Source organism: Miscanthus floridulus, chromosome 18 (assembly GCF_019320115.1).
Source record: "Miscanthus floridulus cultivar M001 chromosome 18, ASM1932011v1, whole genome shotgun sequence".
NCBI lineage: Eukaryota > Viridiplantae > Streptophyta > Magnoliopsida > Poales > Poaceae > Miscanthus > Miscanthus floridulus.
The window spans coordinates 18,542,535-18,567,156 of record NC_089597.1 but is presented as its reverse complement, the minus strand read 5'-3'; the positions used below and the strand labels follow the sequence as shown (position 1 = coordinate 18,567,156).

General features: G+C 51.8%; 2 protein-coding genes and 1 long non-coding RNA gene across 3 annotated transcripts; all 3 read right to left on the bottom strand.

Annotated features, from left to right (window-relative positions):
• Positions 1-13,765: 13,765 nt before the first annotated feature.
• On the bottom strand, positions 13,766-14,942 carry LOC136524839 (uncharacterized). Its single transcript, XM_066518079.1, has 2 exons — positions 14,337-14,942; positions 13,766-13,998 (listed from the first exon to the last, which is right to left on the bottom strand). The coding sequence occupies exon 1, from the start codon at positions 14,842-14,844 to the stop codon at positions 14,341-14,343; it is 504 nt and encodes a 167-aa protein (XP_066374176.1). The 5' UTR covers positions 14,845-14,942; the 3' UTR covers positions 13,766-13,998; positions 14,337-14,340.
• A 5,097-nt stretch (positions 14,943-20,039) lies between these two features.
• LOC136521478 (uncharacterized) lies at positions 20,040-21,446 on the bottom strand. Its single transcript, XR_010775564.1, has 3 exons — positions 20,912-21,446; positions 20,331-20,468; positions 20,040-20,238 (listed from the first exon to the last, which is right to left on the bottom strand). It is a non-coding gene; the product is annotated as an uncharacterized lncRNA (long non-coding RNA).
• A 589-nt stretch (positions 21,447-22,035) lies between these two features.
• Positions 22,036-23,497, bottom strand: LOC136521477 (uncharacterized). The gene is made up of 2 exons (XM_066515225.1): positions 23,260-23,497; positions 22,036-22,718 (listed from the first exon to the last, which is right to left on the bottom strand). Exons 1-2 carry the CDS (start codon positions 23,375-23,377, stop codon positions 22,369-22,371), a joined length of 468 nt encoding a protein of 155 aa, XP_066371322.1. The 5' UTR covers positions 23,378-23,497; the 3' UTR covers positions 22,036-22,368.
• Between the last annotated feature and the right edge of the window lie 1,125 nt (positions 23,498-24,622).

The window sequence follows — 24,622 nt, the reverse complement described above, 5'->3', positions numbered from 1 at the left end:
CCCTAGACGGGGTCGACCGTAGGATGTAATCATTCCTACGGCAGGACGACATGACGTGCCCCACCGTGACCTGACACGTGCGCCGCGTGCCTGCGTGCGACGCGGTGCATGTCGGGGAGACAAGGTTCGCGTGCCGCATGGCTAGGGGCCTGACGGAGCGGCGTGTCCCTGTGCCTAGGGCCTGTACGCCGCGCGGCGACTAACAGGACAGGATGGCCACTGATTGCCGGCGCGTTCAATATCGAAAGGGGGGCCTGGACAAGAAGGGGGAAAAGGACGGATTCCGATCCTCTCTTTTCCCCTGGTTCTCCATACAAGCTTGGGGGCTGACTTTGAATGTAACCCGCTTCCTCCTTGAGCTATAAAAGGAGGGGACGGGACCACCGAGAAGAGGGGAGGACGATCTGGTAACCTAGAACAACACACTCGACCTCAACCAAAAGAGAATTGGGAGCTCGTCCCTCTCTTGCCCGTTTGTAACCCCTACTACAAACTCAGTGCAAGTAACACCAGCAGCAGCTCGCAACTGGACGTAGAGATATTCTGCCCGAACCAGTATACATCCTCGTGTCCTCTTTGGATAACCATCCGAGCCCAAACACTGATCGCACAATGAAGGGACGGCGGACGCGCACGTGCCAGGGCCCGTGAGGTGAACCAGAGGATCGTCGAGGACGACGGGAGCCTCCCGCACTTCGCCCGGGTGAGCCAGAACATAGCGGCCGCCGCAGCCTTGCTCCAAGGGCTCCTTGAGCCCACAATGCTAGAGGACCGCCGAACTCACCAAGAGATCCGCACCCTACTCGAGCGTGTCGCGGAACAGCAGGCAGAGAGCTCGCTGTCCCGACGATGCGAGCTCGACGCTGCCCAGCGCGCACCTTCAGGATCACATGGCAAGGACATTTCCGTCCTCCAAGCGCCACGCGATGACGGGGGACGGGTTACGATCCCAGTGCGCGAGCGCCTCGGCCACAACCGCGACGCTCGCGACACCCTAAACGCCTGCAGGCGCACCCATGGCGGCGAGGGGGATGGAACTAGCCACGGCTACCACCCTCGCTATGGTGGGCACTATGATAGCGTTGAGGACTAGAGTCCAAGCCCCGACCTACCAGGGCCTTAGGCGTTTGGTCGCCACATCCTCCACGCGCCCTTCTTGCCATGGTACCGGCCACCGACCAACGTCCCAAAGTACTCCAGGGAAATAAACCCCAGGCTGTGGCTCGAGGACTATCGGCTCGCTTGCTAGGCCGGTGGCGCGGATGGTGATAGCTTCATTATCCGCAACCTCCCCTTGTTCCTCGCCGACTCGGCACGAACATGGCTGGAGCATCTTCCACCCAACCGCATCCACAGTTGGGCGGATTTAAAGGAGATCTTCGTGGGCAACTTCTAGGGCACCTACGCACGTCCAGGAAACCCATGGGACCTTAAGAACTGTCGATAGAAGTCCGGAGATACTCTTTGCGAGTACATCCGACGCTTCTCCCGATAGTGCAACGAGCTGCCTGACATCGCCGATGCCGACATCATCGAAGCTTTCCTGTCTGGGACCACCTGTGAGTCCCTGGTCCACAAGTTGGGTCGCAAAGGCCCGAGGACCACTAAGGAACTCCTCGACATCGCCACCAGTCATGCCTTGGGCGAAGAGGCGGTCGAGGCGATCTACGACCGCTCTAAGGGCAAGGCAAAGCAGGATGACGACGCCTGTGAAGGCGCTTCCAACCATCCCCGCAAGAAGAAGAACAAGCAACGGCGCGAGGGCTCGCTCGTTGCCGCTGCCGACCGTAAGGGGGGACGCAAGCCCGCCGAGGGCACCCTCGGTCACTTCGAGAAGCTACTCGGGGGGCCACGCCCGAACCACGCCTACCCCGTCAAGCACACCTACAAGGACTACGGGCTCATGAAGAAGTTCCTCTCCGGGGGCTCCAAGAAAGGTGACGGGAAGAAGAAGCCCGACCCCCAGAGGACACCGCCGAGGAGAAGCAGGACGCCTTCCCGGAGGAGACCGGCTGCCTCATGATCTTCGGTGGGCCAACGGCGTACGACTCCAAGCACCGGCAGAAGCTCGCACGCCGTGAGGTGTACGCGGCCGAGCCGGCCACCCCCGCTTTCCTCCGGTGGTCGAGGTCCCCTATCACCTTCGACCGCTCCGATCACCCGGACAGTGTTCCGTATCCGGGCCGATACCCACTCATCGTCGACCCGATCATCAACAAGAAGCGTCTCAGCAAGGTGCTGATGGATGGAGGAAGCGGCCTCAACATCATGTATGTTGAGATGCTCGATGCCATGGGCATCGACCGATCACGTGTCCGACCGACCGGAGCACCTTTCCACGGCGTCGTGCTGGGGAAACAAGCTAGGCCTCTTGGGCAGATCGACCTGCCCATGACCTTTTGGGGATAAGTCCAACTTTAGGACTGAAACCCTCACCTTCGAGGTGGTCGGTTTCCATGGAATCTACCATGCCATCCTAGGACGTCCATGCTACGCGAAGTTCATGGCCGTCGCCAATTACACGTACCTTAAGCTAAAGATGCCGGGCCCGCATGGAGTCATCACCGTCGGCACTTCCTTTTAGCGTGCCTACGAGTGCGACCAGGAGTGCTGCGAGCTCACCGCTGCGACTATCGCCTCGGAGGAGCTCGTAGTCATCAGGGAGGAGGTGGCTGCGAACGCACCCGACTCAAAGCGACTGGCCAAGGCCTTCGAGTCCGTGGAGGGCACCAAGGAGGTCCTCGTCAACCCCAATGACCCCGATGGAAAGGTACTGCGCATTGGCTCCAACCTCTCCCCAAATAGGAAAACGCGCTCGTCGACTTCCTCCGCGCAAACAGCGATGTCTTCGCGTGGAAACCCTCGGATATGCCAGGCATTCCGAGGGAAGTCACCGAGCATGCCTTGAGGATCAGGCTGGGCTCCAAGCCGGTGCAACAGCGCCTACGTCGCATCAACGAGGAGAAGCGCAGGGCCATCGGCAAAGAGATTGCAAAGCTTTTGGCGGCTGGATTCATCAAGGAAGTGTACCATCCCGAGTGGTTAGCCAATCCCGTTCTTGTAAAAAAAAGTGGGAAATGGAGAATGTGTGTTGACTATACTAATCTCAACATGGCATGTCCAAAGGATCCGTTTCCTTTGCCACGCATAGATCAAATAGTCGACTTAACCTCGAGGTGCGAAACCCTCTGTTTCCTTGATGCGTACTTCGGCTACCATCAAATCACAATGAAAGAATCCAACCAGCTCGCAACTTCTTTCATCACGCCGTTCGGATCGTACTGTTACGTTAGCATGCCGTTCGGTCTGAAGAACGCCGGAGCAACATACCAGCGATGTATGCTTAGATGCTTCGGCGATCTCATTGGAGAGACCGTCGAAGCATACGTGGACGACATCGTAGTCAAGTCCAAAAGGGCCGACCAGCTCATGGCTAACCTCGAAAAGACCTTCAAAAAACTCTGGGAGAACAGCATAAAACTCAACCCCGAAAAATGCATTTTCGGGGTCCCGAGAGGTATGCTGCTCGGGTTCGTCGTCTCCGAGTGTGGCATCGAAGCCAACCCAGAAAAGATCACGGCCATCACCCGGATGGGTCTGATTCAGAACGTAAAGGGGGTACCACAGATCATGGGATGCCTCATGGCTCTCAGCCGTTTTGTATCACACCTTGGCGAATGAGGTCTCCCCCTTTACCGGCTCCTGAAGGAAACCGACCGATTTGTGTGGACAGCCAAGGCTCAGGAGGCGCTTGACAAGCTTAAGCAAATCTTGACAAAGGCCCTGATTCTGGTCCCGCCGGTCGAAAGGGAACCACTCCTGCTGTACATCACGACCACCATGCAAGTAGTCAGCGCTGCACTAGTGGTGGAACGGGAGGAGGTAGGGCACGCTCTCAAGGTGCAACGCCCTGTTCATTTTGTCAGCGAAGTCTTAGCTGACTCCAAGATCCGTTATCCTCAAATCCAAAAGATCTTGTACGCCGTCCTAATCGCCAGGAGAAAATTGCGGCACTACTTTGAGTCGCACCCAGTGATGGTAGTTTTGTCCTTCCCTCTCAGAGAAGTCATCCAAAACCGCGATGCCACGGGGAGGATTGCCAAATGGGCGCTCGAGCTGATGGGTAAAGGAATCACATACGTGCCTCGGGCAGCCATCAAGTCCCAGGCACTGGCCGACTTCGTTGTGGAGTGGACTGAGCTCCAGATGCCGTCAGCGGTCGTCGATCCGGAATACTGGACAATGCACTTCGACGGCTCGTTGATGAAGAAAGGCGCCGGCGCAGGGCTCATTTTCGTTTCCCCCCTCGGGATACACATGAGGTACATGGTCCGCCTCCATTTCCCTGCCTCCAACAATGTGGCCGAGTATGAGGCACTCATCAACGGCCTGCACATTGCCCTTGAACTAGGGATTCGACGACTGGACATCCGAGGCGACTCGTAGCTCATCGTCGACCAAGTCATGAAGGAGTCAAGCTGCCACAGCCCGAAGATGGCCGCATACCGCCAAGAAGTGCGCAAATTGGAAGACAAATTCGATAGCCTCGAACTCAATCACATTCCCCGGCGGCTTAATGAAGCAGCCGATGAACTAGTGAAGATGGCGTCCGGCCGAGAGTAGGTCCCTACCTGTGTCTTTGCCGGCGATCAGCGCCGGCCATCGATCCATTACAAGGAGCCAGGGCAGGACGACAACGAGTCGCCTGTCTCGGGCTCAGGGGCTGGGGCCAACAATTGGCTCCTCGCCTTGGGCTCGGGGCTAACCCTCCGATAGACCTGCCCGACCCCGAGGTCATGGAAATCAACGAGGATCCATCTGCAGGACCCGACCCCTTGCCAGACTGGAGGGTCCCATATCTTGAGTGCCTCATTTGAGAGACGCTCCCCATCAACAAGATAGAAGCACGACGTCTCGCACGCCGTGCCAAGTCATTCGTCGTCATTAGGGAGGAGCTCTACAAAAAGAGCCGCACAGGAGTCCTGCAACGGTGCATCCCCGCCGAGCAGGGAAAGAAGCTACTGAATGACATCCACCGTGGCTCCTTCGGACATCACGTAGGGCCAAGGACCCTAGTCAGCAAGGCTTTCTAACATGGCTTCTATTGGCCCACCGCAGTAGCCGCCGCCGAGCAGATCATTCGCACCTGCGAAGGGTGCCAATTCTACGCCCGGCAGACCCACCTACCAGCTCAAGCACTCCAAACGATTCCCATCACTTGGCTGTTTGCAGTCTGGGGGCTTGACCTGGTCGGGTCCCACAAGAAGGCGCCCGGGGGCTTTACTCACTTGCTTGTCGCCGCAGACAAGTTCACCAAGTGGATAGAGGCCTGGTCGATCACGAAGATTAGGTCCGAGGAGGCCGTCAAATTCTTCACGGACATCACCCACCACTTTGGGGTCCCAAACTCTATAATCACGGACAACGGTACGCAATTCACAGGGAAAAAATTCCTCAGATTCTGCGAGGACAACCATATCAGGGTCGACTGGGCCGCCGTGGCACACCCCCGTACGAACGGACAAGTTGAGCGCGCCAACGGCATGGTGCTCCAGGGCCTTAAGCCCAGGATCTTCAATAGGCTCAACAAGTTTGGCGGACGGTGGGTCGCAAAGCTTCCCATGGTTCTTTGGAGCCTAAGGATGACCCCCAGCAGGGCCACTAGCTACATGCCCTTCTTTATGGTTTACGGTGCCGAGGCAGTCCTGACAACCGACCTTGACTACGGGGCACCCAGAGTAATCGCATACAAAGAGATGGAAGCCAAGGAATACCTTGAAGATGCTGTGGACCAACTCGATGAGGCCCGCAATGTCACCCTCGCCCGCTCTGCCAAATACCAGCAAGCGCTACGCTGGTACCATGGCCGACGGGTCAAGGGTAGAGCCTTCAACATCGGCGACTTAGTGCTCCGACGCGTCTAGAACACCAAGGACTGCCACAAGCTCTCTTCGCTGTGGGAGGGGCCCTACGTCGTCGCCGAGGTGCTCAGACCGAGAACATTCAAGCTTGCAACCACCGACGGTGAAGTCTTCGCCAACGCTTGGAACATCGAACAGCTATGTCACTTTTACCCTTAGACCATTTTCTAATGCACGCATGTATGTACGAGAGATAAAGAATGATGTTTTTCGAAAAAAAAACACCGTCTCTTGCTCATTCTCGCCATTTCTCCCTCTCGGCTAGTAACGGCCGACCCCAGCCACGCCCTAGGGTCAGTCCTTACTTGGGGGCTGATAAGAAGTGTATACATGCAAAAATACGCCACGTTCGACCCCTTTTACGTCAAAATTTCTGAAGATTGAGTCGCGGGGAGACACACTGAGTAAAACTGTCCAGACTACGAGAAACCTACGCCCCAGCGGCTACGGCACTCGCGCTCACCAGCGTAATCAGGATTTCCCATCCGCGCTTCAAACTTCAGAATCTTCATGACCAAAAGGGAACGGGCTGCAATGACTTTTAATGCACTAAAAAGAAAAGAACATATAATTGTTCACACGACCGACCCTAGAAACAAAAACGCTTGTTCAAACTCATTATTCAGCTGTTGGCACTTCAGATGAAATTTATCTAATCAGTTACCCCTCTGGGGGAAGACTGTGTTTGCTATTCTGTTCGCCGGGTCTTGCGAAAGGGAGGCCACGTCGTCTTCTATCTTCTCCAGCTCCTCGCCCTCATAGCCAGGCGCATAACCCTGACTCATCGCTTCCAAGTTGATAGTCTCCGCGTAGTGGGTGCGAGCGATGGCAAAGGTGCGGTGAATACCAGCCTGGAAGGCGCCCCTTTCAAGCTCCCGTACGTGGTCCGAGATAAGAGTGATGCGGGCCGCAAGCGAGCTCATCTCCGGTGGCTGGGGCACCCCAAGGTCATGGTAGACTAAGTTGGCGGCAAGGCGCTCATTGTCATAAGCCACGACCTCCATCTACAGGGCTTCCTTAACCTCAGCCACCTCCCTCTGACTCTGGCCTAGGTCCAGGGCGAGCCCGGCAGAGACACCCTCGGCTTCCCGCTTTTGGACCTTCTCCCTCTTGAGATCGCCTTGGAGGGAGCTGACCCGCTGCTGCGCGCTGTCGCGCTCTCGCCGTGCCCCATCACGCTCTGTGCGAAGCCTCGACTCAGTCTGGCACGAGTCATCTCGCTCTTTGCGAAGCCGCTCGGCCACCGTGGCATCTTGGTGGGCTTTTGCCTCCAGCGCGGTGACCTTCTCCTGGGCCGCCAGCTTCAGCCCCTTCTCCTTCTCGAGCTCACCTTGGAGGTCGAGGATCTATTGGCAGGACTCGGCATCCTGCCGACGCAGTTCGTTGCGCTCCCTCATGACCTGTGCGGCGTTCTCGCTGTCCTTGCGCGCCCTCTCAAACAAATCCGAGACCATCTTCTCCGCCTCCTCAGCATGATAACGGGCCTCCGCCTCCCACATCCGAAGGTCGGCCACCTCCGCGACGAGGTGGTCCCAGGCCTCCTTCTGCCGATGAAGGAACAAGGATTTCTCCTGGGTACGCGCCATCAGCGACTGCGGAAAAAACACGAGTCAGAAGCAACAAAATAAAAATCGACAGTTGGGGCACAGGCGTGCCATACCATGCAAGGGTCAGCGGCGCTGTTCAACTGCTTCAGCCCATCGTTAGCCATGAGTAGTGCGGTGTTCAAGAGGTGCGCCACGCCTGCCACAATCCTGTGGTAGCGACGCCATTCCTCCCCCTCCACTGGGTCATCTAGGACGAACGGCGGGGCCCCTAGGTTCTGCAAGTCTGCCAGCTTGAGCCATGGCTTGTTGGTCCCCATCCGGACCAGGGTCTAAGATGGCTCCACGCCAGCGCCATGCGCCGACAACCCCTCCTGCTGTGGCCTCTCCACAGGGACGACCCCTCCGTCGGCGGCGGAAGACAATGGCACAGACGAGACACGCAACACCATCGCCATGACCCCTAGGGACACAGCGAACGCGTCCCCTTCAGTCCGCCCTGCCTCGGGTATCTCTGTCTCTGTCCAAGGAGGCGGGGACGCATCCGGCTGCATCACGCCCATCGCACGCGTCGCAGAAGCGTCCTCTTCCACCGACCGTCTCCCCTCCGTCGGCTCCGCTACGGACACTACCGCATGCGTGGCCGGCGGCTCCTCCCGCGCCGCCATCAACGTTGACGTCACGATTGCGGCCAACTACTCTAGGGCAACCGAGGATGCCTCCCCCGTGCCCACCGTTGGTTGTCCCCTCATGCACAGGGTTGGCGTCTCCGGCGGTGCCTGAACGGGTGGCCCCACGGACGTCCCAGCAGTCCCCCCGCCTAGCCCGGGCGTGGCGGTCCTTGCCAGTGGGTGTCGAGCCTCCCATAGAGCGACGCTCTTCCTCGGTGCCAGCGCTAGAGGAGTAATATATCGGTCGGCCCTGCAACATCAATAAAATGTTAAAACCACGATGAGACCCACCAAAAGCGATAAGGGTGAGGGGATTCACAGGATACCTCGGCGCCACTGGGCGTTGAAGCTTTGAGGCTGGCCCGTCCGACCCTGGTTGCGGCTCGGCAGAGCGGGGCCGCTTTTGACCGGCCTATTGCTCAGAGGGACCGGACGACATGGGGCGGCTCGCGCCCGACGGCCCCTGGGGCACGTCAGAAGGGCGACTCGTCTCCATCAGTTGCAAAGACGGATCGCCGTCCGCAATGTCGTCCTCGTTGTCGCGTTCCATCTCATCCCAGTCGGCGGACATGACGCCACCGACCCCCTCTTCCTCCTCCTCGTCGTCATCATCGTCATCGATGTCCTCTCCCCGATCTCGCTTCCGCTGCCTCTCTGCCTTCCTTGCCTTCTTGGCATCCTTCTTCTGCTTCTCTCGCTCGGCCGCGAGGCGATTCGCCGTTCTCCGCTCCGCATCCTCAGGCAACGGCGTTGTGGAATCTCAGAAAATAAGTCCTGGCTGCAAGAATCCAACTCTTGGGGTCAGGCGGCAGGATTAGAAAGAATGGCAAGGAACGGAGTCCGGACAACATCTGAAGGAGGGAGTACTTACGAATTCGACGAAGCCTGCATCCGGCCGCATCGGCGGGTGCCCCGGAACTGGGTATAAAGGGACGGAATCCCTGACTGTGACACTGGCGCCTCCATCGCCTCCTTGAGACGCTTCTCCACCTCACCAACGCTGAGTGCGTTCTTGGCAAGCATCACCATCCCGTTAGGCGGCGATTGGGGCGTCATCCGGTACATTGGGAGGGCGCGTGCCATCAAGGGCGCAAGCCTCCTCACATGATACGCCCCAATAACACCAACCCCACGGAGGCCATGCTTCTTTAAGATGGCGATGGCCTTCAGATGATCTTTGAGTCTATCTTGCTCCTTGGCAGGGGGATCCCATGCCCACATCTTCGGCGCTGAGTCGACGAAGCTGCCGGAGAAGATCAGGAAGGGGCGGCGGGATCGTTCTTCAAGTAAAACCATTGTTTGTGCCACCCTTTGTTGGACGACGTCAACGAGAGTGACATGTACTGCGCCGCCCGATTCCCCGGAGACGGATGCTCGCACTTCCCACCGGTACCTTGTACTCTCTCTTCTTCCCCATCTCTCTCTCCACCCTCTTGTGCAGGGAGACGACGAAGAAGTACCGCCACAACTCAAAGTGCGGCTCGATCCCCAGGAACCCCTCGCACAACACGACGAAGGCCACGATGTGCTGGATCCCGTTAGGGTTCAAGTGCTGCAGCTCGATGTCGTAGTAGCCCAGCAACCCCTGGAGGAACCGGTGTGGGGGCATCGCCAGGCCGCGCTCGTGGAAGGGGGCGAAGGAGATGACGTACCCGTCTGGCAGCATCGGCTCATCCTCGTCGCCAGGTACGATCCACTCGTTCGCGGCGGTCCTCGCACGGAGGAGGCCCTTCTTGACGAGGCCCTCCATCCGCGAGTGAGTGACGTCGGAATGAGGCCACGCGTCCATCACCAGAATAATGGGAGCCGGGAGGCGAAAGCTTCAATGGTGGCGTGAACCCTAACTCTAGCTGCGCTGCGGCCATGGCGACGGCGAGAAACACGGGCACAGATGGCAGTTTGGAAGCGAAGGGAGGAGGCAGGATGATGGTTCGTATGCGACGAGAAGACGGGGGAAACCCCTGTACTTAAGGAGGGGAAGCGGGAGGCGAACCGTCCGCCTAGATTCACGCGCCGCCTCGTCCTGTCAAAACCGCTGTGTCGTTTCAACTAGCTACACACGTACAACCAACAGGCTGCCCCCTCAAAAGACACGCCGCTGGGCCGAGAGCCATCACAGGTAAGAAAGAGATACAGGGCCAAAAAAGCTCTTACGGCCCAATAAAGCCCAAGAGTTCAAAGGCTGGCCCATCACGGGGTTTGACAGCCGCTCTGGGCACCCACAGAGTGAGAGGCGGAAAGGGATGGGCCCGCTAGCGGCCAATACCCGGGCGCCCGTGCGCCACGAGCATCCCGACCCGCGTTCGAGTTCCGACTGCAGCCGGACCATGGTTTTTCCCCGAGGAAAGGCAACGAGCCCCCGGGACCGGACGAACAGGCCCGGGAACTATATGGACTCGCCGTCGAGAACCTAGAGCCTGTCGCTAGCCGACCCGAGCCGGTTCCCTACGAATGGGAACTGGGGTTCCACTTGGACTAACCCGTTAATAACTCACCGAGCGCCACGGTTCATCCATCGAGGAAAACCGTGGCATGGCTCAACCCCTCCGTTTTATCGGAAAAACACGTGAGGAGGAACGAACAAAAGATGAACCGACCCCCCCGACCGGAACCCCCGCTGCGCGCAGGGACTCGGGGGCTCGGAATCACAAAGAGACCCTATGCAAGGTCGCAGGAGAACTAAGAGGCAGACACATGAGTACGAGAAGAACTGCGGGTGTCCCGACCCCGTGATCCGACCATCACAAATGCGTAGGGGCATCGGGGTCAACCTCACGAAATAAATAGCGCCGAGTCATGGGATGCTGAGGTCCCCCCGACGAGGAAGCCTTTGGCGAAGAAGCCAACTTCCCCAGAGGCTCGGGGGGTACACCCGGCGGGCGCGCTCGCGCCCCCCCCCAAAAGAATAGGACCCAGCCGTCTTACGGTGAAGCCTGCGGAGGAATGTCCAACTCCCCCACAGGCTTGGGGGCTACTGTCGGGTACCAATATTATGGTACCCATAAGATAGGAGTTAAAAAGCATCCGCCTCAGTCTGCCTAAAATGATTGTGGGCACAGCTATGGACCGGTTCGGCCCGACTAAGAGGATCTCTAGTTTCGCCCGACCCCGCGGACACGCGATCCGCCTCGCCCGACCTCTCGGGCACAGGTCCCGCCTCATCCAACCCCCTGGTGAGGGCTTCGCCTCGCCCGACCCCTGGGGGTCAGATCCGGACCCAGGAATGAATTAAGGCCCCGAGAGGGACCCACGTCACTTCAACCACCATGGGCCCACCCCCCTAACGTGGAAAGGAGGTATGCTTCGACACGACGGCTCACGATGCCACAACGTCGATAGGGTGGTCTGGTGGCGCCAACTCCTCGTATGACCCCCGTCAGGCATCCATAGACCTACACTATGCCCCCAATCCCGGCGTGGCCTCCATCGGAGTAGTCCTGGGGCGGGAGCACGCGCCGCACCCCGCCGCCCTACGTAAGGCGCGCGCCTAGATGTGACAAGCGATGTTGGTGGACCGTGTCTGGCGGCCCACGACATCCAACGCAAGGCCCCTCAAGCAGCTGGTTGGGCCAGGGGGGTCAGCCGACGGCCATCCAGTGCTGGCATGTTGCCCTGTGGCCTACTGTCCTGGTGAGTGCTTGTGTTTCTCCACTGCACTGCTTTCCCCCAATTCCCAAATCTCATTCTTAGTGTTAGGGTAATAGGGTTTGTACATTAGAGAAGGGAGATTAGACTCTAAAGGCTTTGGGATTGTGAATGCGTCATCTATGAATGTGAGCCTAGATTGAATGGAATCTATTGTTATTTTTCAGGAAGTTGAGGCATGCATGAAGAAGTTTCGCTGAAATTTAGCTTATGCTGATTTGTTGTGAGAGGAAAATACTGTTCATTCACTGAAAAGTACTGCTGAAGTAGTGCTACAGAACAGCAAGAAATCAAATATTGCATTTCTTTTTCACAAGCATGAGGCACAAAAGGTAGCAACATGTGCTCCACCAATTCCAACTGTTGATGAAGGATTATCTATTTCTGTTGTAGAAGATCCTCCAATTGTGAATGGCACATCTGCAATTGTAGTCATGGATGAAGGGACATGTGAAGAACAAGAAGAATCATTCATACGAGAAACGTTTCACTCAAGAATCACTAAACTCGTTTTCATGCCTAGCAAAGAGAAACATCAGTTAGTTAGTTTCATGTGATTCTGATTCTTGCTCCTCCTCCTATGTACTAGCAACCATAATTTTTTAGTTAATTCTTTTAAAGCAAAACAAGTTAAAATGTGTTTTATTTAAGTTGTTCTCCATGCACAAAAGGTTATAGATTTTTCTGAATAATATTTTTATTTATATGATTTTTATGAAAAAAAATTGAATTGGAATGTAGCCTACCAGCCACGATCTTACGAAGTGATTTTAATTCATCTAAAATATTTCTTGAGAATCTAGATCCAAAACATTTTTACAATAATTTGGATCCCTATCAAACATACCCTAACGCAATGGATAGTATATATCAGTTTTAGACTTAAATCACATGCATATATAACATAACATTAGATCTAATTGTAGATTTGTAGTTGGTTTAGGTTGTTGGACTATTAATCCTGAGCTCATTTACCTAATTGCCAACTAGCCTAAGAACCAGCTCGAGTCGAGCTAGCTCATGGCTCTCTTTGGTAGGGTTTTTATTAAGGATTCACCACCGGTTTAATTAACACACAAGAACGACTTCTAAAGCCAAAATTAAACTAAATATAGTGAAGCCAAAACCATTTTTTTTATCAAAAACCGAAGCTATCAAAACATGGTTTTTATTGATTTCATCATTTTCAAAAGAAAAATCCAAATCCTGACAAAAAAGAGTCCAACTTAACGAGTTAAAAGCTATCTCAAGTTCTCAACCCGTTCGAGAAAGAAATGAGCTAAGTTGGATCGAGCGGTGCCGAGCGAGCCATGAGTTGTTTGTCCAGCCGTAACTACCATAGAGAGAGCTAGTAACAAATTTACACGCTATTTCGTCAAAAAAAAAAAAATTTACACGCTATCTCTATAGAGCTACAGGTATCTCTACACTGGCATGCCAATATTGCATATGATAATTTCGGATGAATCATGTCGAAAAGTTAATATATTGTGGTAAAAATTTGCCAGGGAAGAGTGTCCTGTTCTTCCACCACTAACTATAGACAGCTAGTAATAAATTTGCACGGCCAAGCTCCACAGAGCTACATTCACATGTAAATATTGCAGATACGCCTTTGTTGCAATTTGCATAGAATAATTTGGGAAAAATCATATCGAAAATTATTAATATAATTGTGGTTAGAATCTGCCAAGGCAGAGTGTTCTGTCCTTCCAGCACTAAGCATCTGTTCAAGTTGGAAAAGTCTAATACAAAACGGCGAAAGCGACTAGATACTACTGGTTCTGAAAGCTGCTTACTGCATATTTTTTTCAATGCCCAGATGGAGCTAGCACTGTTTGTCTCTAGCCCTAGTATTTGACATAAACTTTCATTACTGATAGCTGATAGTATATGCTATTCAAGGCGGCAAAATCTAGATAGCTGAAAGTTTACCTATTGTTTCAGAGATGGTAAATGTAGACTTAGACACTAAAGATCAAGTGAAAGAAACAAAAGGTGAAGGCGGGACAAAGAGATGGTTGAAATTGGAGTTGTCTCATGACTCTACAGCTGATCGAATTGGTATGATATCAAGTTCAAGTTGGAGAATTTTACAAAAGCTTTCTAATAGGTCCAAGAATATCAAAACCAAAGTCTAGAGAAAAAATAGACGATCAAAATACTGAAGCATGAACAGGTGGCCAACTTACTGATATTCTCCCCGGATCCACAGAGCTACATTCACATGCAAATAGCCAAATATTGCAGATACGTTACGATTTGCACAGAATAATTTGGGACGAACCATATGAAAAATTATTAATATATTGTGGTTAGAATGTGTTCTGTCCTTCCAGCACTAAGCATCTGTTCAAGTTGGAAGCGTCTACATGCAAAACGGCGAAAGCGACGCAAATAAAATGCAGAAGACATCAGATCAGGTAATAGCAGTTCTCATAGGTTCCCTTCATATTAATACATACAGTAGTCAGTAGGGCACTTTTATTTGCCGATCATGTGGACGCTCAGTACTAGTGTGCGTCAGAGAAGCTGCAGGGTGGTGTTATACTTACCCATCTATGAAGCAAGAACATACAGATGCCTCTCATCCCTCTCGCAGTCTCGCATGATCAGAGATTCATCGGATCGCTTCTCATCGTCATGGAGAAACAGGACGTAGAACCCACCGCCGACGGTCGCGGCGGCCACGACCCAGGCAGCGACCGCGAGGCCCAGTGGCATCACCGCCCCGATCTTCCAGGTGAATGCGGCGGTGAGCGTGGTGGTGAGGAGCCACACGGCGAGCCTGGCGCGGCCGCGCGCGGGGGAACCCTGCGGCGCGGCCTCGAAGCGGCGGAGCGCGCAGACAAGCAGGGCCAGGTTGAGGTGGGAGACGCCGACGAAGGCGACCGCGCCGCGGCCGTCGTCCTGGACGCGGCGGACGCAGAGCGCGAGGTTGAGCGCCAGGAAGACGAGGGTCGCCACGGTCGCCCAGTGGACGCGGCGGGTGGTGGTGGCCGCTGCCGCCGGCGCCGCGGGCTTGTGGTTGGGATCGCTGACGTAGGGGAGCTCCGCTGCCATGGGACTGCTCGGTGATCGATCTCGCAGTGTTGAGTGGGAGATTGGGGATTTGGGGCTTGTGCGCCGCTGTCAAGTCCCACCGCGAGGTTTCCATGAAGTATCTACTGTATGTGGCTCGTGATAGCACCGGCCAGATCCGTATTCGCATCCGTTTCTAAGCGCGTGTTTAGTTCCCACCCTAAATTCCAAAAAAGTGTTACAGTAGCTATCGCATCGAATCTTACGATACATGCATAGAGCATTAAATGTAGACAAAAAAAAACTAATTGCACTGTTTGGTTGGAAATTACGAGACAAACGTTTTGAGCCTAATTAGTCTATGATTGAACACTATTTACCAAATAAAAACGAAAGTGCTACAGTAGCCAAATTTCCAACTTCCACCCAACTAAACACGCGCTAATAATATAGATACTAAATGGATATATCCGAATTCATTTTTCAGTGTTTTTCTCTATCCGATTCCAGATCCGTATTCAACAATATCCGGCGGTATCTATATCCGCAAAGAAAACAAGGCATCATGAACCTACTTAAATATTTTCTTTCCATAACGAGTGACCAATTATTGAATTTTATTATTACTAATAATGCATTGAACCCATTTAATAGTATATATAATTATCTATAAATAACTTTTAGTATTAATTTAAAATATTAATGATACATAAAGTTTAAATTAATTTTAGTATTTTTATAATTTAGTTTAATCCCAATATATTTGTTCTTTTAAATTATTTTTATGCTTTAGTTTATTTATTTATTGATTTAAAATATTTATATAAATTTATAATTTCATGATAAATGTTTATATAAATATAATATTGATTGATTAATTGATATACTTAATTATTAAAAATTTATTGGTAACTATTTTATTTTTCTGTGCTATCCTTGTCTATGTTATATACACAAATGCTTTAATCTCTACTTGTGTGATAATTTTGTAATTCCAATACTATTGATAAAGTAAAATTGCTATTTGTTTTCTACCATTTTTATTTGAATTTTTTCACTTGATCTATTATTTTATTCAATATTAACCATTATAATTTAGTTTACTTCGACATTAGAGATTATTAGAAACGTGCTTTCATTAGTTCACGTTGGTTAACGATGTACTTAGTAGTAAAATTTTATTAATGTATGTTAAACTTAACAATATATATATTTTGAGTTGACTTGAGTAAATATCTGAATAGAAATCCGAATCCGAGACATCCGTTTGTATTCGTATTCGAAAATATTCGAATTAAAATGTGGTAAAAAGTGATATCCGGATCCGATTCCATGCGTATCCGATCCGTTTCCATCCTTTTCCAGTAAAAGCAGCTTTCTCTTCCACGGCAGGCTGACCCCTGCTCTCTCCGGCTTTGGCTTCGACAAGTTGCAGAAAATTTCCCGCCTGCCATCGTTTATGCGTACGGATTCGTTGTTCTTTCCCACCGAGAGACGTCGTCTTCTCCGTTCTCGCCAGCGAGCGCCGGCACTAGGGATTGGGGCGGACGCACTTCCTTCTTCTCCATGGCCCATCCCCGGCGGCGGCGCATATCTCCCCCATCCCCTGCGGCGCCGCGGGCCCTGCCCGGAGGCACGCGTAGCAGCACGAGCGCCGCTGCAGAACGGAGCTCCGCCGTAGGCACGACCTCGGCCGCGCCCACGAGGGCCGCCGCACTAGAGCCGCCCGGCGCAGTCGCACGAGGGCCGCCCCCGCCCGCTGTGCAGGTCCCGCCAGCGCCGCTTCGGCCGAACGCGCTGCCTCCCCAGCTGTGCACGCGGGCTCTGTTCTTTTCATAGGAGAGGCAGAGGCTCTGTTCTTTCCCAAATTTCTCCCGATTTTACATGTAAAAATTTTAATCGACATTAATCAGTTTTGTTCTTCGTATATAATGCTACCAGTTTGTTTCAAGGGTAGAAATCGAATTCTCAACGGTTTAGGAGATCTAGAGCTTCAAAGTTTCGTAAATTTGATACCCAATTGAGATGCAAGTCCAAAGTTGAGAGCTTCATTTCTATGCAAAACTTACAAAAATTAATTTCTCCTTTCTAAAATTGCTATTTATATGCTGGTTATAGTGAATCAATGAATAACATAGTATTTTATAATCAATTTGTATATAAAAAGCGTCTAAAGCAAACCAGGGTATTATAGACCTTTTACACAGTTTACAGCTCACAACAGCTTGTCTACGGCTATTTCAGCCAAACGGTTTTCAGCTTTCTCATAGGTAATATCCCACAGCAACTTTTTAACAGCCCATAGCCCGCAACAGCTTTTTTCCACAGCCAAAGCTCAACTAAATAGACCCAATAACCAATGGCTCAAGTTGCTGACTCGACTGCATGGAGCCGTACGTTGGCTTCGCCCCGAAGCATATGCATGCGTTGCAACCAGCACCAGGGAATAACGACGCCAAAGAAATTAAATGCAATATCTATGCACATGGAAACACATGCTAATATAGAGGATGCAAGTTTGCATTGTCACTCCCTAAGTTTGTCACACGTTAAACTATCCAAATTTTGACCACGTTTACAGAGAGAATATGTTAACATCTATCATATTAGAGAGGTAAATTATGAAACTACAATTGATAATGTATCTAATTATGCTAATTTGATATTGTAAATTTTATTGTTCTTTCCAATAAACGTGATCGAATCTATGATACGTCAACTTAGCATAATTCAAGATCTTTTACATTTCACGATGGTGGGAATAATTTAAGAGAAAAATGTTATAGCAGTACAAATTAAATAATGGTTCATCTTTGCTTTTAGTACACAGCAGCGAGCGTGCAGCCCTGCTTAGAGTTTTTCAAGTTCCAATTTAGAACAGGCCATTTATCGCTCCCCTCCCCCCTACTAACACCGCCACCACCATGGCACCACCGCACACACACACAATCATCTACCAAACTAAAGAGAAGCCGGTGCGTTAGCAGAACAAACAGGATTTGGGGACTTACTCATCGCATTAATTTCACCTTCTTTCTTCTTCCTGTGTAGTACTGTTAGGATTTCTAGGATCATCTGGTGTAGATCAGTGGGTGATTTCTCTTCTATTCGGGATAAAACAAGTAGATCGACCTAGAACATAAACTAGAGAGAGAAGAAAGGATGAGAGAGGGAAGGTGTTACCGACCATCGGTGGGCTTGGCGGAGGAAGAAGCCATGGCGCCGGATCGGTGGCGGCGCGGTGAGGTCCGGAGAGTGGCGGCGCGGGCGACGGCAAGTCGAGGAGGACGGTGGCGGTGCTTCCCGCGCACTGCTACGCTCCCTTAGATCGGTTAGGGTTTGTCAATGGGGTGCTTTGGCAAAACTGGTGAACCTCGTATGGTGAGCCGCTGACCTCCACCTCTTTATATAGCGCAGTGCGATGGGGGCTCACCAACCATGATTTGGTTGGGCGCCCCTGATCAGGGCGCGGATTAGGGCCCAAGTTGGCCGTTGGGCCGACTTGGTGGAGATCAACCTAACATTCTTCCCCTTGATCTCACCTTTATTACTTAAACTTAAAATACTTATGTCAGTCTATTCCATCACAGATTAGTGTATAGAGCGCGCCTCATCACAACGGTTAGTACCATTAGATTAACAGCTACAATACACCTCTTTGTTTTGAAACAGATTCTCAACTAGGCCCTTATTGTCCAGGAATCATAGGCTTTTCCGTAAACCCATGCCGGCTAAGTGTTCTCTGAACACATTGGGCGCTAAGTCTTTTGTAAGCGGATTCGCAAGCATTTTCTTTGTACTTATATGCTCGAGACTAATAGAATGATCCCAGACTTTGTCTTTCACAACATAAAAATTTATATCAATGTATTTGCCAGCAACACTTGACTTATTGTTGTGAGCATAACATACTGCTGGCTCATTGTCGCAGTACAACTTGAGTGGCCTATGAATGTCGTTGACCACTTTCAAGCCCTACCTCATTCAAGGAGCGATACAATTAAGCGAAAAAAATCACAATTGGAGCGATACTGATAAGTAAACCTGGCCTATAGAATACGTACAGGTTGTGGCAGGCCATATCATAATTGGTAATGCTTGTACTAGGGCATCCATCCGTTCCGGACGGCCCCTCTGGCAAGCCGGGAAGCCCAGAAGGCTCTCTTATCTATTCCTATTCACTCATCTCTAGCCACAGTAGTTTTTAAAAAAAGAAAAAGAAAAAACTCACCGCGGTGCCACGAGCCAGCGAGGCTACGACCGCGCGTCCCGCCCGCCATCTCCACCGTGCCTCCTCCCCGCCTTCTCTCCACTAGACTCCTTCTCCACTGCGCGCTCCCACTCGCCTTCCTCTCCACCACGCCTCCCGTCTACTTTCTCTGCCAGAGCGACGTGTTACGGCCTTCTCCACCGGACCTGCCGCGACCTTCTCCATCGGAGCGACAAGCTCCGTGCCATCGAGACGCTGCTGCAGGACGGCGTGGCGCGCGGCTGCCCTCTCCCAGTCATGTAGCCATTGCCTCTCCTCCACGTTGCGGAGCCACCACCGCCAGCCCGCCGCCTACAAGCGTCCCCGGGTCGCTGCCTCCGGCATGCCGACGAGCCTCCATTCACCCAAGCAGCAAGAAGAAGTTGCGTTGAAAGCACATGTTTCAAGTGTTTCAGAGGTATGTTGCAAGTGTTTCATACGAATGTTGCAAAAGTAGGTCGGGGATGTTGCATATGTTGCAATTGTTGTATACGTATGTTGCAAGTGTCTGTTCCTAATGTTTCATATGTGTTTTCAAACGTATGTTGCAAGTGTGTATCTGAATGTTTCATATGTTGCATACATATGTTGTAAGTGTTTTATCTGAATGTTGCGTATGTTTGCAATGGTTTTCAAGCGTTTTTCAGGTATTTTTTTGCAAGTGTTTTAGAAGCATGTTTCAAATGTTTCATTTGTCTTTAGACGTATCTTGCAACTGTTACATCTGGATGTTTCAAAAGTAGATCGGGTGTTTGCACATGTTGCAATGTCACACGCGTGTTGCAGCTGTTAGAGGGGGCGCGAGGGGTCGGGCGGGGCGCATACGCCACGTGGAGTCGGCTGAGGGCACAGACGCCGCGTGGGGGCTGGTTGGGCGCAAACGCCTCATCGGGCTGGCGTGGGGGCAAAGAGCAGGCTCGGGCGTCCGGACGTACGCGTCCGTCTAGACATCTAGGCGCTTACACTATCTCGTATCCTAATAATTCATCAGAACGCAGTACATTGAAAGCACTATATCTTTTTAGATAGTGGAAAGCACTATATCTATGCGCCATATATATTTGAACATCTGTATCCGGACTGTTTGATCTAGCTAGCAATCCATGCATTTCCTTCTCTTCACCAATCAGCACACGGGGAAAACCTTCAATAATCACATATACATGCACAACATCGTGCATGGTAACCTGCCAAAAGTAAAATAAAACTCGTCGATCACTTGATCGAATTCAATATTTGTAGAGTAGCACGCCATCAAAAAGTTTGAGAGAATACATACAGCTAGGCAGCTAGCAAGTAGCAACCAGGCAGCATATATAGCAGCATCCCTTCCCATGTAATTATTGGAAATGCTTGGAGCTTAAGTTGCACATGAGCACATCCATCGATGGTGCGCCGCACCAAATGTCCAAATACCCTGCAACATTATCGATCCGTCGACTGAAACACGATTGAGGCCCATGTCCATTGGTATATATTATTTTCTTTTTGGAAAAAAAAGAATGACCCAATGTTATTTTGTCAAGAAAATTAGTACTATGGTTAATTTCTTTTTTCATAAAATGAGATTTGGTACGTGTATATATGTTTGCGCTCAAATGATTACTCCATTTGAGAGTCCAAGCATTATCTCTAATTTGACCAAAATTATAGAGATAATTACAAAAATTTATGATATCAAATATGTATACTACGAAAATATAATTAATATAGAATCCAATAATACTTTGTTGGTATCGTAAATATTATTATTTTATTATATAAATTTAATCAAATTTGAAATGCTTTGACCCTCAAAAAAAACTTGGAATAACTTATAATTTGGGATGAGTGTAGTATTATATAATCCTTATTACATACCTCAAATATTTACCAAACAGAGACCGCTCATATGTATGCAAGCTCATATGGAAGCAAGACAGGGGCGATCATCAGCCGATCGCTCAGGTGCAGGTGCAGTGCTCAGAGGCGTCGACGCTGCTGAGAAAGAGGAGAAGGAAGCCAGCCGCAGATGTCACACAGCGGCCGCGGCCCAGACGACGGCCACGGAGACTGGCGACGGCAGGATGCTCGCAAGTCGCAACCTTCGACGCGAACATCACGGTAAGCAGCGTCCAGAGCGCCCAGACCTTCCGCCTCAGCCGTTCCCTACGGACGGCCGCCTCCGGCGGGGCCAACAGCTCGTACTCGCGAAGGAAGCGCAGCAGAAGCAGGAGAGCGCCGTAGCTGACGATCACGAACGCTACGGAGGCGACGTCCGATCCCCTGCCGCCACCGCCCTGTACGTGGCTGCGGCGCAGGCGGCGGTGAGGGGGACGGCTCCCGCGCGGCCGAGGGCGCCGCCTGCTGCGTCCATGCCGGCGACTCTCGATCTGGACCTCCATCCTAAGACGATATAGGTTGCAGGCAGTGCAAGATTGTCTCCTATTGAGGCCTTGAGGGTTTGAAGGTACATACATACACACGGTTTTGCGCGAGAAAGTCATGAATGAAAGCGTGAAAGAGAGACGGTAACACGCTACCTACCTTTGCTTAGAGGTTACACGCAAGATTGAAAAACAAAGACGGCTTTTTATTATTAAAAAGATCTTATACACGGAGCTTAGTAACTGCCGGCAAGATCTTGTGTCACTGAAGAACAAGCTAGCAGAAGTGCAGAACCCAAAGGCAACCGTGGCGATGCCCATGAACCATACAGTACCAAACTGACAACAACATCCTGCCGACGACAGGCGGGACGCCACCTTCAAGGCGGCCGTAAACTGCACAAAAGGCTCAAGACCGATGGGCGCTGGCTACTTGATAAAATGGGACCAAAATTCCTATTTTTTAGACGATCGAGCACCAAAATTCTAGTGGATTGTTCTGTGGCGGCCGAGAGATAAGAGTTATCCGGTTCCCAACTTTCAACTCTCTCGTTTGATTCCGCGGAGGACTGATGGATGCTCAGTAGTGGCCACGATACAGATCGAGATACTGACTAGTGGGGAAAGTGACCACCTCACCGGTGACCTCATCTTTTTTTCTTACAAGCAGCTTCGCTCATCCTTCGCAATAATCCATACAAATTTAAACCAGCTCCCTCGCTATTTTATGGCTGATGTTGCAAACATTTAGCACAAACAGAGGGTACTACATTTACAGACTAGCAAATACAGTGCAGTAGAACAAAAACATCGCGTACAGTATATATACACATGATAACAGTAACTGCTGCAGCCATCCCCATCCCTTCCGAGCCCGAGCAGGATAAACAGGGGTCCTGCAGTCTGCTTCGTAGCCCGTACAGGCGGGCCGCCACCTTCAAGACGACCATCTCAGTGAGCAGCGTCGGCAGCACCCACACTGCGGCCTTGGCCTTGATCCTGTCCGGAGCCGACGACGACCCCGCGCGCGTGGCCTGCAAATTCTCGGACCAAGAGCCAGACCAGCGCCAGGAGAGCCGCATAAGTGACGAGCACGCACGTCGTGGAGACCTGGTTGTTGCGGGCCTTGTGAATGGCGAGAGCCATGTCGCAGTTCACGACGCCCAGCGTGAGCAGCGTGGTGAGCGGCCACACCGCGCGCCTCGCCCGCTCCCGCTCCCGCTCCCGCGCCGGGGAGCCGGGGGCCGCCCTCTCGTAGTCTCGTAGGCAGCGGAAAAGGAGCAGCAGGGTGGTGTACGAGCCTGAAACAGAGAGGATGGAGATGAGGTCACCCCACTCGCGGTAAATGGCGAGGACGCAGAGGGTGAGAAAGCTGAAACATGCATCATATCGGTGACACACACAGTCACACACACACACGGCCTGAAGCCACCGACCGATCCACGGCTTCATCCGGGAGCGAACAGAGCAAAGAAGCCACCGGCGGTGGTCGCGACGGTCGGCTAGCGCCCAGACGACGGCCGCCGCGACAGCGGAAGGCATGACCGCCGCCGCCTCCCACGCGAAGGCCATGGTGAGCAGCGTGGTGAGCGGCCACACCGCCGGGAACGAAGAGAGCAGAGACGGCATTGGTCGCGACGGCTAGCGCCCAGACGATGGCAGCTGCGACAGCCGAAGGGATGACCAACGCCACGTTCCACGCGAAGCGGCGAAGGCCACGGTGACCAGCGTAGTGAGCGGCCACACCGTGCGCCTCGCCCGCTCCCTCGCCGGGGAGCCGGGGGGCCGCCCGCTCGTAGTCCCGGAGGCAGCGGAAGAGGAGGAGCAGGGTGGTGTACGAACCTGAGACGAAGAGGATGGAGGCGGGGTCGCCCCTGGCGCGGTAGATGGCCAGGCCGGAGTTGAGGGTGAGCACGCCCAAGCCGGCTTTGGTGACCCAGGTCGGCGCGAGGTTGGCCATGGCAGAGCAGAGCAGAGGTGTGTCCGTGTGTGTGGAGCTAGCTAGGGACGCTGACGTTGACAGCTTTATCGGGTTCTTGACTCTTGAGGTCTAAGGAAGAAGAAAACTGCTCTATATGAAGAGGTGCTGGAGGTCGTTCCCGGCAGTTGAACATATATAAGGGGGTGTTTGGTTCCATGGACTAAATTTTAGTCCATGTCACATCGGACGTTTGGATGCTATTTAGGAGAACTAAATATGAGTTAATTATAAAACTAATTACATAGATGGAGACTAATTTACGAGACGAATTTATTAAGCCTAATTAATCCGTCATTATCATATATTTACTGTAGCACAACATTGTCAAATCATAGACTAATTAGGCTTAAAAAATTCGTCTCGCAAATTAGCCACAATCTGTGCAATTAGTTATTTTTTCGTCTATATTTAATACTTCATGCATGTGTCTAAACATTCGATGGGACAGGGACTAAAATTTCCCTGTAGTAACCAAACACCCCCTAACTTGGCGCGCACGTCGAAGAATAAGATGACTATCTAGAAGAGAGTCGATATCACAAGAAACTTTAGCATATGGTAAAGTTCTCTGTGCCTGTGCTCACGCTTCCTGGGCAATAATGCAAGTGCAGCGCAACAACGCGCTCATGCAATTTCCGTCCTTTTTTATAGCAATTACTGTAGCAATTAGCTTCCATACACACGCGGCGCGCATGCACTACGTACACGTCACGCACCTTTGTGTCCTTCTTCGATCGAGTTCAACTGTTGAAGCAACAAATGAAGTGAACATGCTGACGACGTACTAGTACGCATGACTGCCGCGATGATCGTTAGCGCTGCTTCCGAGGTGGTATACGGTTATATCAGTGCTCTGTCGGATGTTTGGAGCTACGTACTCCTACATGTCAGGGATTGAGGTGAATAATCATCCAAGGCCAGTTGTTTCCTCTACATAACAACTGGCCTTCGAGTTCGAGATTTATGTGCATTGTTGGGCTAGGACCGCCGACAGGCCGGGGGTCGGGTAGTATTAGTATTTATAATTGTAACGTAAAATTGCTCTACTCCCAATAATTCTTAACAGTGTGGGCTGCTTTGATGTGTAGCATGGACCAATCGCCGACCGCTAAACGAACAAAAGTCTGGTTAACGTGTTATTCCAGCTTATAAATGGAGATGAGTACCCTCCTCGGATCGGCGTATATCAGCCTGTTCGGTTGGCTGGTTCGTATCGTTGCTGGT

What these genes read in the sequence shown, in the direction of transcription:
- LOC136524839 (XM_066518079.1), bottom strand. Translation starts at nt 14,844, where the DNA reads ATGGCAGCGGAGCTCCCCTACGTCAGCGATCCCAACCACAAGCCCGCG.
- LOC136521477 (XM_066515225.1), bottom strand. Translation starts at nt 23,377, where the DNA reads ATGGCCAACCTCGCGCCGACCTGGGTCACCAAAGCCGGCTTGGGCGTG. An exon ending in CTCCATCCTCTTCGTCTCAG is followed by an intron (nt 22,719 to 23,259) that starts GTTCGTACACCA and finishes TCTCTGTTTCAG; the next exon opens with GCTCGTACACCACCCTGCTG.